Source organism: Silene latifolia, chromosome 6 (genome assembly GCF_048544455.1).
Source record: "Silene latifolia isolate original U9 population chromosome 6, ASM4854445v1, whole genome shotgun sequence".
NCBI lineage: Eukaryota > Viridiplantae > Streptophyta > Magnoliopsida > Caryophyllales > Caryophyllaceae > Silene > Silene latifolia.
This window is the reverse complement of record NC_133531.1, coordinates 13,226,855-13,243,459: the sequence shown is the minus strand read 5'-3', so window position 1 is coordinate 13,243,459 and position 16,605 is coordinate 13,226,855. Positions and strand designations below refer to the sequence as shown.

The 16,605-nt window shown below is 34.0% G+C and overlaps 4 protein-coding genes across 4 annotated transcripts; 3 read left to right on the top strand and 1 right to left on the bottom strand.

The window, feature by feature from the left end:
* Positions 1 to 3,571: 3,571 nt before the first annotated feature.
* LOC141586398 (berberine bridge enzyme-like 19) lies at positions 3,572 to 5,645 on the bottom strand. Its single transcript, XM_074407609.1, has one exon. It carries the CDS (start codon positions 5,530 to 5,532, stop codon positions 3,940 to 3,942), a length of 1,593 nt encoding a protein of 530 aa, XP_074263710.1. The 5' UTR covers positions 5,533 to 5,645; the 3' UTR covers positions 3,572 to 3,939.
* Positions 5,646 to 6,728: 1,083 nt separating this feature from the next.
* On the top strand, positions 6,729 to 8,345 carry LOC141587537 (berberine bridge enzyme-like 8). The gene has a single exon (XM_074409011.1). The coding sequence runs from the start codon at positions 6,729 to 6,731 to the stop codon at positions 8,343 to 8,345; it is 1,617 nt and encodes a 538-aa protein (XP_074265112.1).
* Positions 8,346 to 12,847: 4,502 nt separating this feature from the next.
* LOC141658604 (berberine bridge enzyme-like 21) lies at positions 12,848 to 14,140 on the top strand. The gene has a single exon (XM_074465527.1). The coding sequence runs from the start codon at positions 12,932 to 12,934 to the stop codon at positions 14,138 to 14,140; it is 1,209 nt and encodes a 402-aa protein (XP_074321628.1). The 5' UTR covers positions 12,848 to 12,931.
* Positions 14,141 to 14,711: 571 nt separating this feature from the next.
* LOC141658603 (berberine bridge enzyme-like 21) lies at positions 14,712 to 16,455 on the top strand. The gene has a single exon (XM_074465526.1). It carries the CDS (start codon positions 14,766 to 14,768, stop codon positions 16,440 to 16,442), a length of 1,677 nt encoding a protein of 558 aa, XP_074321627.1. The 5' UTR covers positions 14,712 to 14,765; the 3' UTR covers positions 16,443 to 16,455.
* The last annotated feature ends 150 nt before the right edge of the window (positions 16,456 to 16,605 follow it).

Sequence of the window (16,605 nt, the reverse complement as noted above, 5' to 3'; positions counted from 1 at the left end):
TTCAGACTAAGTTTTTTTTTTTTTTGGTGTTAATTAGAAGACCCCATCGATAGTTGAGGTAATCTTGTTCGGGGTACTGAAGATAATTTAATGGGTTGACCTCTTCCAAGTTTGTCTTTTTCAGACTATAAGTTACAATGACAATTTTCACTCATGTTCATTCATTGAAAAACACAAATTGGCCCATGTTTATTAATGTATAATCCACATGAAATGGCGAATGTCAAATCTTGGGGAAAAGACGAATGGGCATGGCCATGTTCTTGTTTTTCATACGATTTAGCCTAGGACGATTTTAGTTTTTCACATGAATGAGCCATTTTTTTTTTCTTTTCCGTTAATTCTTTGCAATACATTGTTAATTTTGTTTTATTTTTTTTATTTTTTATTGAATATATCCTAGTCCAGTGGTTAAGATTGAGGTACCGTGACCATAGGTCCAAGTTCGAATTCCCCTCCCTTATATTGTACTGGCCTAGTAGGGAAGTTTTTTTTTCTTTTTTTTTGACAATGATTAGTAGTAGGGAAGTTGAGGAAAAGGCGAAAGAGTAACTTTCAAGAGCCGCAATTTAGAAAATCCGCTATAAACTGACCTTGAAATTTACACAAAAAATATCCTTTACGTATGTGTTGATAATCAAGAAGTTATCAAGTCGCATTGGCATTGAATAGCTTGTGGTTTGTCAAGTTTGTGAGAGCATCTCCAATGGTTGAGCAAAAGGACTTGCTTGCAAATTCTTAAAGTTTCAAGTTAGTTGCTCAACCATTGGAGAGCTCCACATGAACTAGCTTAATTTGAGCAACTAGCTCCATGGAGCTAGTAGCTCAAATGGACCCACAAAGTGATATATGCCAATTAAATAAATGTAATTGAGTTCATTTAAGCAACAACTCTTATAGCTTAACCATTGGAAGAGTTTGTAGCTTAAAAGTGTTAGAGCATCTACAATGGTAAGCTAGTTGCTACTAGCTTACCTTTGCCACATAAGATTTTCAAGCTAGAATATTTTTAAGCTACAAACTACTACAATGGTAAGCTACTAGCTTAGTGTTGTGGCTTAAATAGACCCATATGTCAACTACCTTTCACAACACCCTTTTAATTAATACATTTACTTATTTTACCTAGAAAATAAAAATTAAATATTCAAATATGTTGTTTTAATTGGTAGATTTTTTCTTGTAGGCCCATTTGAGCTACTAGCTCCATGGAGCTACTAGCTGAATTTAAGCTAGTACATGTAAAGTGCTCCAATAGTTAAGCAAGTACTTGAAAACTTTTTTATTTGCAAACAAGTCCTTTTGCTTAACCATTGAAGATGCTCTTATAGCTCAAAAAGGTAATGTGGAAAGTTAAGCTAGTTGAGTTGTTGCTTACCATTATGGATGCTCTGATAACATTTGAGAGGCTACAAAGTACAAACCCTACAACGTACCAACCGTTACCGAAAATTAGAGTACACAAACCCTTAAAGTCTTCAAGGCAGCTCCCGTGTACGTGAATATGTTGGATCACCTTTGCCTAACAAGTAACAACTCTTTGACCAAACAAGTAAACAATGGTGTGCATAGAGCCATAGAGTGTGGCCATTAGGCTAGGCTGGTGGCCTGGGCCCGGTTGGGTGGTAAATAAGGGTAATCAAATATCGGTAAGTCTCCCTTATGACGACGATATCCGTTTTAATCTTAAAACGGTTCAAATGTCATACCACATGTAAGACAAATAAAAGTGCTTTCTTAAATTAGAATTTGTGATCAACCATTTCGCTTGGTTAATGGAAATATAGAAAACTTCTTTGTCACCATATTTCTCTTAAGAGATGGCACGAGCCGTGACGGAACTAGGAATTGAACTCAAGTGAGGTGAAAAATTTTAGCGGGAGCAAACGGGTAATGTTATAAGAAAAATTCGAAAAAGTTGAAAAAACTTAATTAAAAACTTTGGAATGTCCATTTGCGAGAGCAAGCATCCCTACTATCCCCTCCCTAACTCCACCATTGCACCGACAAATAGATTAGTCATTGTTATCGACGATATATTACCATCATTATTTACGCGCTGATAAACCTCTTTATATTAGTTATAGCACCATAAAGGTAAATATACTTCATACATTTGATCAAATTAAATTAGCTTTACCCGTCAAATTAAGAGATTACGAGGATTTGGACTTTCAATATAAGTAATGACATGTGAGTGATTTTGCCTAAATTCTTAACTCTATCTATTCCAACACAAAATCTCATTATAGACGGCACATATCCGTCAAAGACGGGCCAAATACAATACCACATTCCTAATAGGACAAGCAACAAGTGAGGTGGTGGGGGTAAAAAATGTCACCACTTTCAAGCTATTTGACCCGTCTTTAGTTATAGACGGATATATCTGTCTATAGCAAGACTAGCTGCTATTCCAATAACTTTTTAGGTTGGTTATTGGGACAACACAAATTCTCATTGAAGACATGACATATCCGTCATGCTCGCGAGCATGACCACTTTTTTACCTCACAACGTACTCCACTTTTTTCTCTCTCTGCAACACTATTCATGTGTTCCCCTTTCTCCACTAACCCATTTTGTTACCATTTTATCTCACAAAATATCCGCCACAAATAGTAACCCGTCACAAGGGAGACCAATTGTTGGAACAAAGTAGTGGCAGTGTCAAAATTTTAACTTAACGATGCGAAAAATTTACAACGAGGATAAATGGATTATAATTTATATACTTATGAAGATGTGGTATAAGAAAAATTAGAAAACTTTAACTAAAATTTTAAAATTTTCACCCCTTAACTCCCCCACTGGGACTAAGACTAGGAAATTAAGAAGATAAACGATTAAAAAAATATGCAAAAGTAAAAAAATAAAAATAAAAATAAAAAGGTAAGACGTACAGAAATGATCAGAAAGGAGGAGGAGCACAATTTCGCAACTTGTTGGACCTTGGACGTAAAAGCAAAATTGATTTTGACTGTTCATGTAAGAACTTGTACAATTTTTGTCAAATCATTTTATATTGGACCTAGATGACACCGAAATAGATGAGAGAAAATCAATTTTGTAAGTTTAAAGCTGTTCGACTCTAAATTAATTAGTAATCGTGTGATCGTGAGAGAAGCTCCTTGTCTTATAAAATTAAAAACCTCCCACATTTTATCAATATGAGATACTTACGTGATGACGTGGGCGATGTATGAATTTATTCGGAACTTTAACTTAACCTTTACAATCATAAAGCTTCATAATCACGGGGCTAGCAATCTAGCATCATCTCTAAAGAAAAAAGTGGAAGCATAAAAGCAATCATACAATTGTTCCAAACTTTCTAGATTGGCTATAACATACGGTGTGGTGATCGAATAAAACATCAATTGATGATACAAGTACAAGTTATAATTAACACGAATTATAATTTAAGACGGTATAATACCGTGAAACTGTTTATTTTTATAAAAAAACGATTCATTTAATGCTAATAAATGAATTTATACACTTATTGAAAAATAATTTCGTCATCAAGACATCAACTCAATAAATTAGCAATAAAAGCTCATAAATTACTTAACAATGTGCTTATAATAATGAACTGATAATTAATCGGATAATACACTTTTATAAAATATTGCGCTTTCATGATATCAATAAACCAATATTTTATCTCAATAAGTTTACCCAAAAATATAAAGTATAATTCGTCCTCCTATAGAAAACTCTACCAAGATTTTAACTAACAATGACCTTATTTTATGAATAATGAGCAATTGAGCAATGCTATCCACGTTCTCCCTCCAATCTTCTCGCTAACTTTCTCCCTACTTCCTTTTCAACTTACATTTATGCAAGGAAAACAAGTATTATCCCAATAACACATGAGAGGATAACATAAAAGAGTATCGGACGGAAAAGGTCGATAGCATTGCTCTTTAACCTTCATGAATTTAAAAGCGGAATACTTTGTTCATTCCTAAAAAAATTACGAGGATCAACTTCACCTTTCACCTTAACCAACCTATCAAAATTACCCAAGAAATATTTCCTCCCATAAACTTCACCTTCTTTATAAGTCCAATTCCGGTTAATTCCGATATCAACGTCCCTATAATTAAGGTACGTACCCCTCGGATTTTGAGACACATAAGGCTCCATAAATGCATATAATTGTCTAATTAACCCAATATTTGTATCATCAGCAGTTTGTCCTGCATCTTTCCAACCAATTGAGTACTGAATTTTAAACAAATTCCCGTTTCTATGCGGAAATGGGACCGCGTCTGCTGCAATTTCGTTCATTATCCCGCCATACGAGTTAAAAACTAACCCGGGTTTTCCAATTTGCACCAGTTTCTGCCACAGAAGTTCCAACCCTTGTTTAGGAATCGGGGTTTGAACGTAATCCGACTTCCTTTTCCCGTAATTCGCGTTATAAGTCCGGTTTAGTAAAACATCGGGTGAAGTATCATTGTCGAAATTTGCCCAGAATAATGCGGACTGAACCCAACTCATTTCCTGACAGTCCTGTTTCCTTATACCAAGTTCAGGAAATGCAACATTTAACACAGAAACTAAACTGTCAGAATTACCCAAATATAATGCAATAAAAGTTACCCTGGCAGTTTTTTTACCCTTCTGTTTCGGGTCAGTTACCGGCTGTAATAATAATCTGATAAATAAATTATGATCAATATCTTTCATTACTGTCTGCCATTTATAAACCAGATCAGTTGCATTATCTGACTGATACCTCAGAACATTAAAAACCGTCACGGTCTCTGGAACAGGCACCAGGTTAACCGTAAACGATAAAACAACAGCAAAACTGGCCCCACCACCGCCTCGAATAGCCCAAAACAGATCTTCACCCATTGATTTACGGTTCAGTATCCGACCCTGATAATCGACGACTTGAGCGTCGATAATATGGTCTACGGATAACCCGTATTTCCTTATCATATTACCATACCCGCCACCGCTGACGTGTCCGCCAACTCCTACAGTGGGGCACACCCCTGCAGGAAATCCGTACACGTTGGATTTTTCAGAAATTCTGTAATATAGTTCACCTAAAGTGGCCCCCGCCTCGATGTAGGCGGTCCCAGCAACGGGGTCCACCTTAATGTTACGTAAATTAATCATGTCTAGGATAACAAACGGGTCGTCCGATATGTAGGACAGTCCGTCATAGTCATGGCCTCCACTTCGTATTTTAACGTGGAGGCCAAGACTGTTAGAGCATATAACCACTGCCGAGACCTGAGTCGGGTTTAATGGAGTGAATATTAGTTGCGGTTTACGTGTCGTTGGCGACGTGAAACGTAAGTTTCGGATGTATGCGTCAAGGACGGAAGTGAATTGTGTGTTATTTTGAGTGTATAGAATTGAGGAAATATTTTTTGGGGAGTTTGTCTTGGTGGTTAAACATTGGAGGAAATTATCGTATAATGTGGCGGAAAATGAAAGCGAAGACGATGATAATATGATAATAAAGAATAATAAGAATCCATAATTATGGAGTTTTGTCACCATTTTGATTGTTTTTTTTTTTTTTTTTTGTGTGTGGATATTATTATGTTTTTTGAGTTGATATTTATGGTGGAAAGATAGGAGTTGGGATTTAATGTGATGATAATGAATGGTATGTAACATGTACGGTCTGAACGCAAATTATACTATAAGACCGTCGTATCATGCGATTATTATAATTTCCTAATATTCATAATATAATATTCGATATAATATTCTTTAATAGTTATGACAAAGTAAGTATCTTTTAAAAGTGGTAACTGTTTATCGTAATATGGTTATTTTATACTCCGTATCAGTTATAGAATAAGACGGTCGTACCCAGAAACGAGTATTGTTTGAATGGTCGTAAAAGGGTATAAGGAAGAAAAAGATAAAACGAGTAAGGACTTTTCTAAAAGGTAGTGGTTTAATAATGGAGGGCTTGAAAAGTGAGTGCATAGTACAGTGACATAAATAGTGATGGTTCAAGTTTAAGGCTGATTTGCATTCATATCCCCAGTTTATTCCTATTTGTGTTGCTGCATCTTTGAAGATATATACAATTTGGGGGATCATTTATTGATTGTTCTAGATTTAGGAATATATGATTAGTCAAAATAAGAGAAAAATAATTCATTTATTTCTTGATTTCTTTCCACTTTTTGGAAATTTGATCATGTGATTTGGAAAGTGAAAAAATTAGGAGGTGCGAATTGCCAATTGAGTCTAGATTCTCTTGTTTTATGATTGTGTCCTGGTAAACGGGTTAGCCTGTGGACTAGTCATCACGTGTTGATTATGAACGGTTCAGGTCAAGTTCGAGTTGAGATAAATAAGGGTTGCTATCAATTATCGATGTTCATCATGAATTTCTTCAACTAGAAACATTTCACCAGTGATTTTAGAATATTACAGTACATAGCAAAAAAAAAGAAGAAATTCAAGAATCAAATCCATTATTGATACATTAACCCATTTGGCCATTTGGTTCATATAATTCAAAATTACAACTTCTTGAATATGCCCATAGTTTTCTCCCTTATTTGTTACAAAATCAATTAAGAAGTACTACCTTATTTACGCTAACATAGTTAACAACAATAGCTCTTGCTTAAGACGGGATACGGCCTTATTCGTGTATTTTTAGTGCTTTTTAAAAGCAAAACAATAGTGAACATTTAACTTGTACAACTAAACAAAACTAATCTTACAAAAAAATGAAAACAAATATTAATTTCCATAATATTTTCTATTGTTTTCTCATCATAATTCTCTCAACATTCTCATTTGCAAAATCATCAAATGAAACATACAACACCTTCTTAGCTTGCTTAAATAAGCAAACAACATCAAAAAACATTTCAAAAATACTTTACTCCAAGGCCAGCAACAAATACACTTCAGTCTTACAATCCCACATTCGAAATCTAAGATTTACATACCCAACAACACCGAAACCGTTCCTAATCGTCACGCCTTTCAACCCGTCTCATGTTTCAGCCTCTGTCGTATGCTCAAAAAGACTTGGACTACACCTCAAAATAAGGTCAGGTGGGCATGACTATGAAGGCTTATCCTACGTCTCAGACGATCAGTATATTTTACTTGACATGAGCAAGTTGAATGACGTAAGGGTTGATACCGCGACAGGAACTGCCTACGTGGAGGCAGGCGCGAGCTTGGGAGAATTTTACTACAAAATTGTCAGCAGCGGCAATGTACATGGATTTCCTGCAGGAGTAGGCGCGACTGTTGGAATTGGTGGGCATTTTAGTGGGGGTGGTTATGGTAATATGATTAGAAAATACGGGTTGACAGTCGATCATATAATAGATGCTGAGGTTGTCGATTATAAGGGTCGGATTCTGAACCGGAGCTCCATGGGTGAGGATTTGTTTTGGGCAATTAGAGGAGGCGGTGGTGCTAGTTTCGCTGTTGTTCTGTCTTATACAGTTAAACTTATGCCAGTTCCTGAAACTGTGACGGTTTTTAATGTTCAGAGGATGCTAACCGATGATATAACTAACGTCGTTTATAAATGGCAGTCTGTTATGAACAACATTGACGAAAACTTGTTCATCAGACTGATATTTCAGACAGTGAATGCTCCGGACAACCAAGGAAATTTAACTGTCAGGGTTATATTTATATCACATTTCCTTGGAGATTCCGAAACACTGCTCAATATACTGAATTCTGAATTGCCTGAATTGGGTATCAGAAAAGAAGACTGTCAGGAAACGAGTTGGGCGAAGGCGTTACTGTTTTGGTTAGGTCATGGCACGGAAACTCCTTACGAAGTTCTTCTGAATACGAGTTACATACCATATTATGTTAAGACGAAATCAGATTTCGTACAGAAACCAATCGAGAAACATGAGTTGGAGCTTCTTTGGAAGAAACTAATTAAATTAGAGAAACCGGCCTTGGTTTTCAGTCCTTATGGTGGAAGGATGAATGAGATTCCGGCCTCTGCTACACCATTTCCGCATAGGAATGGTAATTTGTACATGATTGAGTACTCGACTTTTTGGAAAGAAGCGGGGAAAAATATTGAGGAGAAGAACATTGGTTTAACAAGGGAATTGTATGAGTTTATGAAACCTTATGTGTCTAAGAATCCTAGGGGTGCATTCCTTAACCTTAGGGACATAGACATTGGTGTTAGTCACAATGGGACTTACAAAGAAGGGGAAGTGTATGGGAAAAAGTACTTCTTGGGTAATTTTCATAGGTTAGTTCGGGTTAAGAGTAAGGTCGATCCTGATAATTTTTTTAGATATGAGCAGAGTATACCAATTCGACATCATAAAGAGTTCTTCGATTATATGTAGTAATTTTGAATTCTCATCCCATCATATTATTATTATTATACTCCCCTCGTTTCATTGTAGGATGATTCAAAAGAATTAAGAAAAATCATTGAAATCAGACGACAATCTTAGTTATGTGTAATAACTAAAATGATAAAATAAATTGAAACAAAGGGTGCAGGTCATTTCGACTATAAAATGAATAAATAAAATATATAAGCTCAATTAGATTTAACATGGTTGTGTAATGTTCTTATACAATTGGTGATATAATCCTTTTTTCCGAGTATTCCGTATCATGTACTCCGGTCTCCGTATATGATAATCGCATATATAACCAGAAACAAATGAAAACTATACATCCTGCCTCTCCTTGTGTCCCATAAATGGGAGAAAAATATTTTTGTTAATCTTCCACTTAAAAGATTTTAGGAGAAAAACACCATAATAAGAGAACTGCATGTATTTTACTAGTAGGATGATTTCTTATAGCAAAATCGAAAATATTGAACCAACAACAACGAAAACATCAGAGCCTTAATCCCATTATGATTTGGGGTCTGCTGATATGAATTATCTTTTAGAACTGTTTATGGGTGATCGCACACCTCAAAATGCAAAAATCAAAAATATTGAACCATAATAACAAAAAAATATCGTTAATCGTATTGTTCCAAACATGGTATTTATCCCTTCCCATAAATGTTACTCATGTTGTACATTATGTATAAGATCTATAATATAATGATATATTTGGCCATAAATTAATGAGAGGTTCCGAAAATATTATTAACCCAACTAGTATTAGTGCCCGGCTTCGCCCGGGCTACCTCTACTTACCATTAAATTTTTTTTTCATTAAATAAAATTACTTAAAGTTGCATAACCCATAAATTTATCATTAACATATTTTTTTAACATATCCTAAAATTACGATGAAATAAATTTTGAGACAAATTCACTACTCCCGCTATTAATATTTTACTCTTATTAATGAAACAATAGTAATAACATTTCACTACTTGCCTGTAATCATTGTTACTTTTACTACGTTCGCCGTAATTATTGTTACTGTCACTACTGCCGCATTAATATTGATAATTTCGCTACTCCCGCGGTAATTCTTGGTACTTTCACTATTGCCACATTAATATTGATTATTTCACTACTCCCGTTGTTGTTTCTACCACTCTCACTAATCTCGTTGATAATATTATTACTTTTAGTATTCAAATGAGTGATTACTAGCACATAACTATATCCAATGTTACTACAATTCTTTTCTTTACTGACGAAATTACTTTTACTACTTAGGCATGCAATTTTAAGAGAATTATATATTTATATAAATATATTACATATATGCATTAAATCAAATCGAAAGAATTATGCAATATTATATATTATGGAATCTAACTTGAATTATTATAACCTATTTATATTATATTTTTGTATGTTAAATAATTAACATCTCTATACATCTAATAAACTATAAAGTTTAATAAAAATTGCATAGATTTTAAATTTAATATATAATTTTATGATGATAATAATTAATACCATAAGTGTGCATGTTTATACTATTTATTTTAAGGAAATTGACCATCTTAATTAATTATTCTATTTTAAGGAAATTAACCATGTTTAGGAAAATTACCAAGCTTCTATATAATTTAATTTTAACCCAAACTATATAATATTTGCATTGAGATCCCTTAATCGGGTCCATCACACGGTGCTATTGATTTAAAACTATATAGTATAATTAATTTGTATAATTTTCTTTAATTACATTGAAGTCCCTTGATTTCTGGATTTAATATATAGTATTGATTTGTAATGGATTTTGAATATCACCATTTATTATGTTAGAAAAAGTAGAATATCTTTTTAACGTAAATAATATTATTACAGAGAAATAATAATATAGAGTGATATTAGAACAAGTCCAATGGTAAGCTAGTTGTAACTAGCTTACCTTTGCCACATCAAATGTTAAGCTAAAACTACCAAACTTAGACAATGGTTTAGCTTTGTTTATACTAGCTTGATTGAATCCAACTAATTTCTTATTGGTTGTTTTTTTTAGTGGGACCACTTAAGCTACTCTTAGCCTAATGAACGTTTGTTCTTTCAACCTAAGAATCCTCTTGGCTCTCAATGGTTTAGCCATTAGCTTGTAATTTTAAGAAATTGCAAGCAAGTCCCTAAGCTAAACCATTGTACTTGCTCTTAGTAACATAAATAGCTAAAAATAACGTCTCTATTACGCAGGTTATCAAATCAGTCATCGTTGCTAAAGGCTAAAGTACTTAATTAGGTCATTATATTTATACCAAACCTAGTTAGCAAACATTTAACGTACTTCTCCCATTTTAAATTTTGAAACATATTAACAATAGAATTAATTATACAAATTACCATAAATCCATCAAAATAAACGACGCTATCAAGATAAAATATTCTTTGTAACTCATCAAAATAAAGAAGAATAAATAACCACTAGTTTTAAATCCGTGCAAAATTACACGGGTATGTATTAGATCGATATGAATATTTTTTTGATGAATATTTAAATTTGCATTTCTATTATAATAATTGGGTAATAGATGACATTCCGTGATGTACATGATTAATGTGTAATAGATACTGTTAACATTAACAATCTGAATTAACAAATATTAACATGAACAATTAGCAATTAACAATTCAATCCCGTAAATAAATGTAATTCCTTCTCGTAATTATGTAATTTTATTATTATTTTTTTTCAAATTATGTAATTCATTTATTTGTAATTAGTTTCATTTATTCCGATTTGTAATTCATTCCGCTTATATGCCATTAATTTCATTTATTCGGAATGTATAAAATTATTTCATAGTATTTGTTCTAAGACGGAATTTGTCGCATGTTTGTATAGCCGGAATTCTGAAAAAATAATACATTGCACACTAACGGGTCCCACCATAACATGAATTTCCAAAAAAAAAGATGAATTAATGACGTGACACACTCTAAATTGAGTATTGTCTTTTGAATTAATAAAGATAAGATTATTAAACCATCAGATTATTTGGTCACATATTAAAACTCATAATTAAATTCTTAAATCACGTTATTTCCAACATATTATACTCAAAACATTTTCCTACCTATTTAATCATAAGATTTGTAAAATCAAATCCTTACCGATTTATATACACACTATAAAATACAAAGGATTTTTTGTGAAACACAACCTTTAAAAAAAAGTATTTGCGAAACACTACCTTTAAAAACAAAAATTGTAAAACACAACCTTTAAAAACAAAAAAGTTGCAAAACATTACTTTTAGGCCGGAGTTTGACCAAATTAATAAAAATCCAGTGATAATTCGCCATTAAATACGCTATAAGTGCACCAAAAAAATCAATTAATCTATCACGTGTGAATGTCTGATGTCCAAACTCTTCCTTCAATTTTATTTCACTTAATTTTAGATCTGAAATCACCTTAAACAATCCCAAATTTTTACATGTTAGAAGAAACCTTCTTCCTTTATTTTTTTTTCCGTCGTGAAAGTTTTAAGGCGACAGGGATGTCATAACGACATTTGAGAAGCGGTGTTGACAAAGATTCTGAACTGTCACTGAACATTGTGAAAAAAAAAATGAGGAGGCTATTTAGAAAAATTGAGGTAGGGAAGTGGTGAAGTGGATGACAATGAGATAAAGAGGGAGGGAGCTTTTACCGGGGTAATTAAGAAAGAGGGGAATTATTTGAAGGGAAAACAAAAAAAAAAAAACATAAAAAGTCAAATAAACATGGCACATGCGAGCTATTATGACACCGGAAATGAATAAAGCTGACGGAATCCGGCCAAAAAGTAGTGTTTCGCAACTTTTTTGTTTTTAAAGGTTGTGTTTTACAATTTTTGTTTTTAAAGGTAGTGTTTCGCAAAAAAAAAATTTTTAAAGGTTGTGTTTCACAAAAAACCCAAATACAAACTTTAGAGAATCTTAACTAATCGTACATATACTTATTTAGTCGATTTAGATCAAATACTTCATTATAATTGTAATATCTTTTCAATTTCTTTATTTTTCATAAAAATCAATTACTTCCTTCTTTGCACCAAATTTGTACACACCAATTTCATGTCTTTTTATTGCATTTAAATAGCTAAACAATATTAATCAAATAACATCTTCAACCAAAACTCAAAAAAATGACAATGAAATATAATTTCCAACAATTTTTCTTTTGTTTTATCATTTTAATTATCTCTTCATTTTCATTAGCAAAATCATCACATGATAATACATACAATAACTTGTTCCAATGTCTAAGAAAACAATTAAATTCACAAAACATCACAAATATTCTTTACTCCAAGGAGAATAGCCAGTACACTTCCATCTTGCAATCCCATATCCGAAACCTCCGGTTTACGTACCCGACAACACCGAAACCCTTACTAATCATCACCCCATGGAACCCGACTCAAGTCTCGGCCTCAGTCATATGCGCGAACCAGCTAGGATTACATATCAAAATCCGGTCAGGAGGTCATGACTATGACGGGCTGTCCTATGTCTCCAACGATCCCTTTGTCATACTCGACATGAACAATTTGAGAAATATACGTATTGATACCGCGACAGGAACTGCCTATGTCGAGGCAGGGGCGAGTTTGGGAGAATTTTATTACAAGATCATAAAAAGCAGCAATGTGCATGGTTTTCCTGCAGGGTTATGCCCTACATTAGGAATCGGAGGGCATTTTAGTGGGGGTGGTTACGGTCATATGATCAGAAAATTCGGGTTGTCAGTAGATCATATTATAGATGCTCAGGTCGTGGATTATCAGGGTCGGATTCTGAATCGGAAATCCATGGGTGAGGATTTGTTTTGGGCGATCAGAGGTGGTGGTGGTGCTAATTTTGCTGTTGTACTGTCGTATACTGTTAAACTTGTGCCGGTTCCTGAAACCGTGACAGTTTTCAATGTTCAGAGGTTTCTGGCTGATAATTTGACTGATGTTGTTTACAAATGGCAGTCGGTTATGAAAGACATTGACGAAAACTTGTTCATTCGACTGTTACTGCAACCTGCAAATGATCCGAAGAATCCAAATAATTTAACTGTCGGCGTTACATTCATATCACATTTCCTAGGAGACGCGAAAACATTAGTCAATCTCCTGAACACTGAACTGCCTGAACTCGGTATAAAGAAAGAAGACTGCCAGGAACTTAGTTGGTCGAAAGCTTTATTATTTTGGTTAAATTACGACACAGAAAGTCCACTCGAAGTCCTTCTAAACCGAACTTTAAACGTTAATTACTTGAAAAGAAAGTCCGATTATGTCCAGACACCAATTGAGAAACAACATTTGGAACTCCTCTGGAAGAAAATAATCCAACTCGGAAAATCCGGCCTTGTTTTCAATTCCTACGGAGGAAGAATGAATGAAATCGCGGATACTGCGACTCCATTCCCTCACCGGAAAGGAAACTTGTTCAAGATTCAGTACTCAATTAGTTGGAAAGAAGAAGGGCAAGAAACTGATGATAAGAATGTTGGTATACTAAGGGAGATGTATGAGTTTATGACACCTTATGTGTCCCAGAATCCAAGGGGTGCATTCCTTAATTATAGGGACATTGACATTGGTGTTACCCAAAATTGGACTTACAAAGAAGGGGAAGTGTATGGTAAAAAGTATTTTATGGGTAATTTTGATAGGTTAGTTAAGATTAAGAGTATGGTTGATCCTCATAATTTTTTTAGGTATGAGCAAAGTATACCAATTGGGGATTATTATATGTAGGTAATTAACTCGTCATAAAAATGATACGGAGTAGAAATTATATTTCGAGTTGATATATTTTGGTCTACACTTAACTATTTGAAATTTGTTATGAAATAAAAGTATTTTAACATTTGTGCCATGTCTTCTCATTTTCTGTTTATTTTCTCGTCATAAAAATGATACGGAGTAGAAATCATATTTCGGGTTGATATACTTTGTACTGCAGAATTTATCGTCTATGAAATATTACCGTCTTAGGTTGAATGATTTTATTAAAAAATAATTAGAATTAAATTTGCATACACTATTCTATGAATTATGGATCTTAAATCAAAACAAATTTCTTCAACTAGAAACATTTCTCCACTGATTTTAGAAATCATGTTTTTTTTTTTTTTTTAAAAAAAAAATCCTTGCTGATACCGAGAATCAAATGGTTCATAATCATATATCTTCATGATTTATTTCATTATTTTTTTCCTAGTTTTTACAAAATCACCTACTACATTATTTACAAACATACATTTTCTCGAGTTTTTATTACTTTTAAATAGCAAAACGAAACTCTAACTTTACAACAACAACAACAACAACAAAGCCTTAGTCCAAACATAGTTTCCGGTCGGCTAACTTTACAAAAACAATGAAAACAAAATTTGATTTCCATCAATTTTTCTACTTCCTCCTAATTATTTCCTCATTTTCATTAGCTAAATCATCAAATGATACATACAACAATCTTCTCCAATGCTTAAATAAACAAACTTCTTCACAAAACATGTCGAAAATTCTATACTCTAAGGACAATAACCAATACACAACAGTCTTATATTCCTACATAAGAAATTCAAGGTTCACATACCCAACTACACCTAAACCTATACTAATCATCACCCCGTTCAACCCGTCTCAAGTTTCGGCCTCTGTCATATGCTCAAATAAACTCGGGTTACATCTCAAAATCCGATCAGGAGGTCACGACTATGAAGGTTTGTCATATGTTTCGGATGATCCCTTTGTCGTTCTTGACATGAACAATTTCAAAAACGTAAGTGTTGATATCGAGTCAGGGACTGTTTATGTCGAGGCAGGGGCGACCTTGGGGGAATTTTACTACAACATTGTTAAAAAGAGCAATGTGCATGGGTTCCCTGCAGGGCAGTGTCCGACTGTCGGAATTGGTGGGCATTTTACAGGGGGCGGTTATGGTTTTATGATGAGGAAACACGGGTTATCAGTAGATCATATAATAGATGCTGAGGTGGTGGATTATAAGGGTCGAATTCTTAACCGGTGTTCCATGGGTGAAGACTTGTTTTGGGCAATCAGGGGTGGCGGTGGTGCTAGTTTTGCTGTTGTACTGTCTTTTACAGTTAAGCTTGTGACGGTTCCTGAAACTGTGACGGTTTTTAATGTTAAGAGGTTTCTGGCGGATAATGTGACTGATTTTGTTTACAAATGGCCGTCTGTTATGAAAAACATTGATGAGAACTTGTTTATGAGATTGTTACTGCAACCTGAGAATGATCCGAAAAACACAGGAAATTTAACTGTCGGCGTTACTGTGATATCATATTTCCTAGGGGATTCCGAAACCTTAGTCAATTTACTGAACTCCAAATTACCTGAATTGGGTATCGAGAAAGCGGACTGCCATGAAATGAGTTGGGGGAAAGGTATATTATTTTTGTTAAATCACGACAAGGAAACTCCGTATGAAGTGCTTTTAAGCAGGAATTATACGGCGAGTTACCAGAAGAATAAATCAGATTATGTACAGAAACCGATTGAGAAACAAGATTTGGAGCTTCTTTGGAAGAAACTGATCGAATTAGAGAAACCGATCCTGGTTTTCAGTGCTTATGGAGGAAAAATGAACAAGATTCCTGCAACTCGTACGCCATTTCCACATAGAAAAGGGAATTTGTTTAAGATTCAGTATTTTATTTATTGGAAAGATAATGTAGGGCAAGATATAGAGGCAAAAAACATCGGTATATTGAGGAAATTGTATGAATTTATGACACCCTATGTGTCCAAGAATCCTAGAGGTGCATTCCTTAATTACAGGGATATCGACATTGGTGTTAGCCATAACTGGACTTACGACGAAGGGGAAGTGTATGGGAGGAAGTACTTCTTGGGTAACTTTGATAGGTTAGTTAAGGTTAAGACTAAGGTCGATCCTCATAATTTTTTCAGATATGAACAGAGTTTACCAACTCGACATGTAAGTACCCCGTTTATTTCAGTGAATAATTCGCGGTTGACTTTTTTCCGTTCATCGGAAAGGTCAAACATGAATTATTCATCAAAATGACGAGAGTGATATTCCGAATATATAGTAGTTTGCCTTGCTTGGACACATTTTAATTGTGTACTACTCATTCTACATCAATTTGGGTATGAAATGAGTAGTAGTTTTACAAAATCGATCCAACAGAGCTCGAGTCGAGCTTTAACTTAACCTTTTTAATAAATTC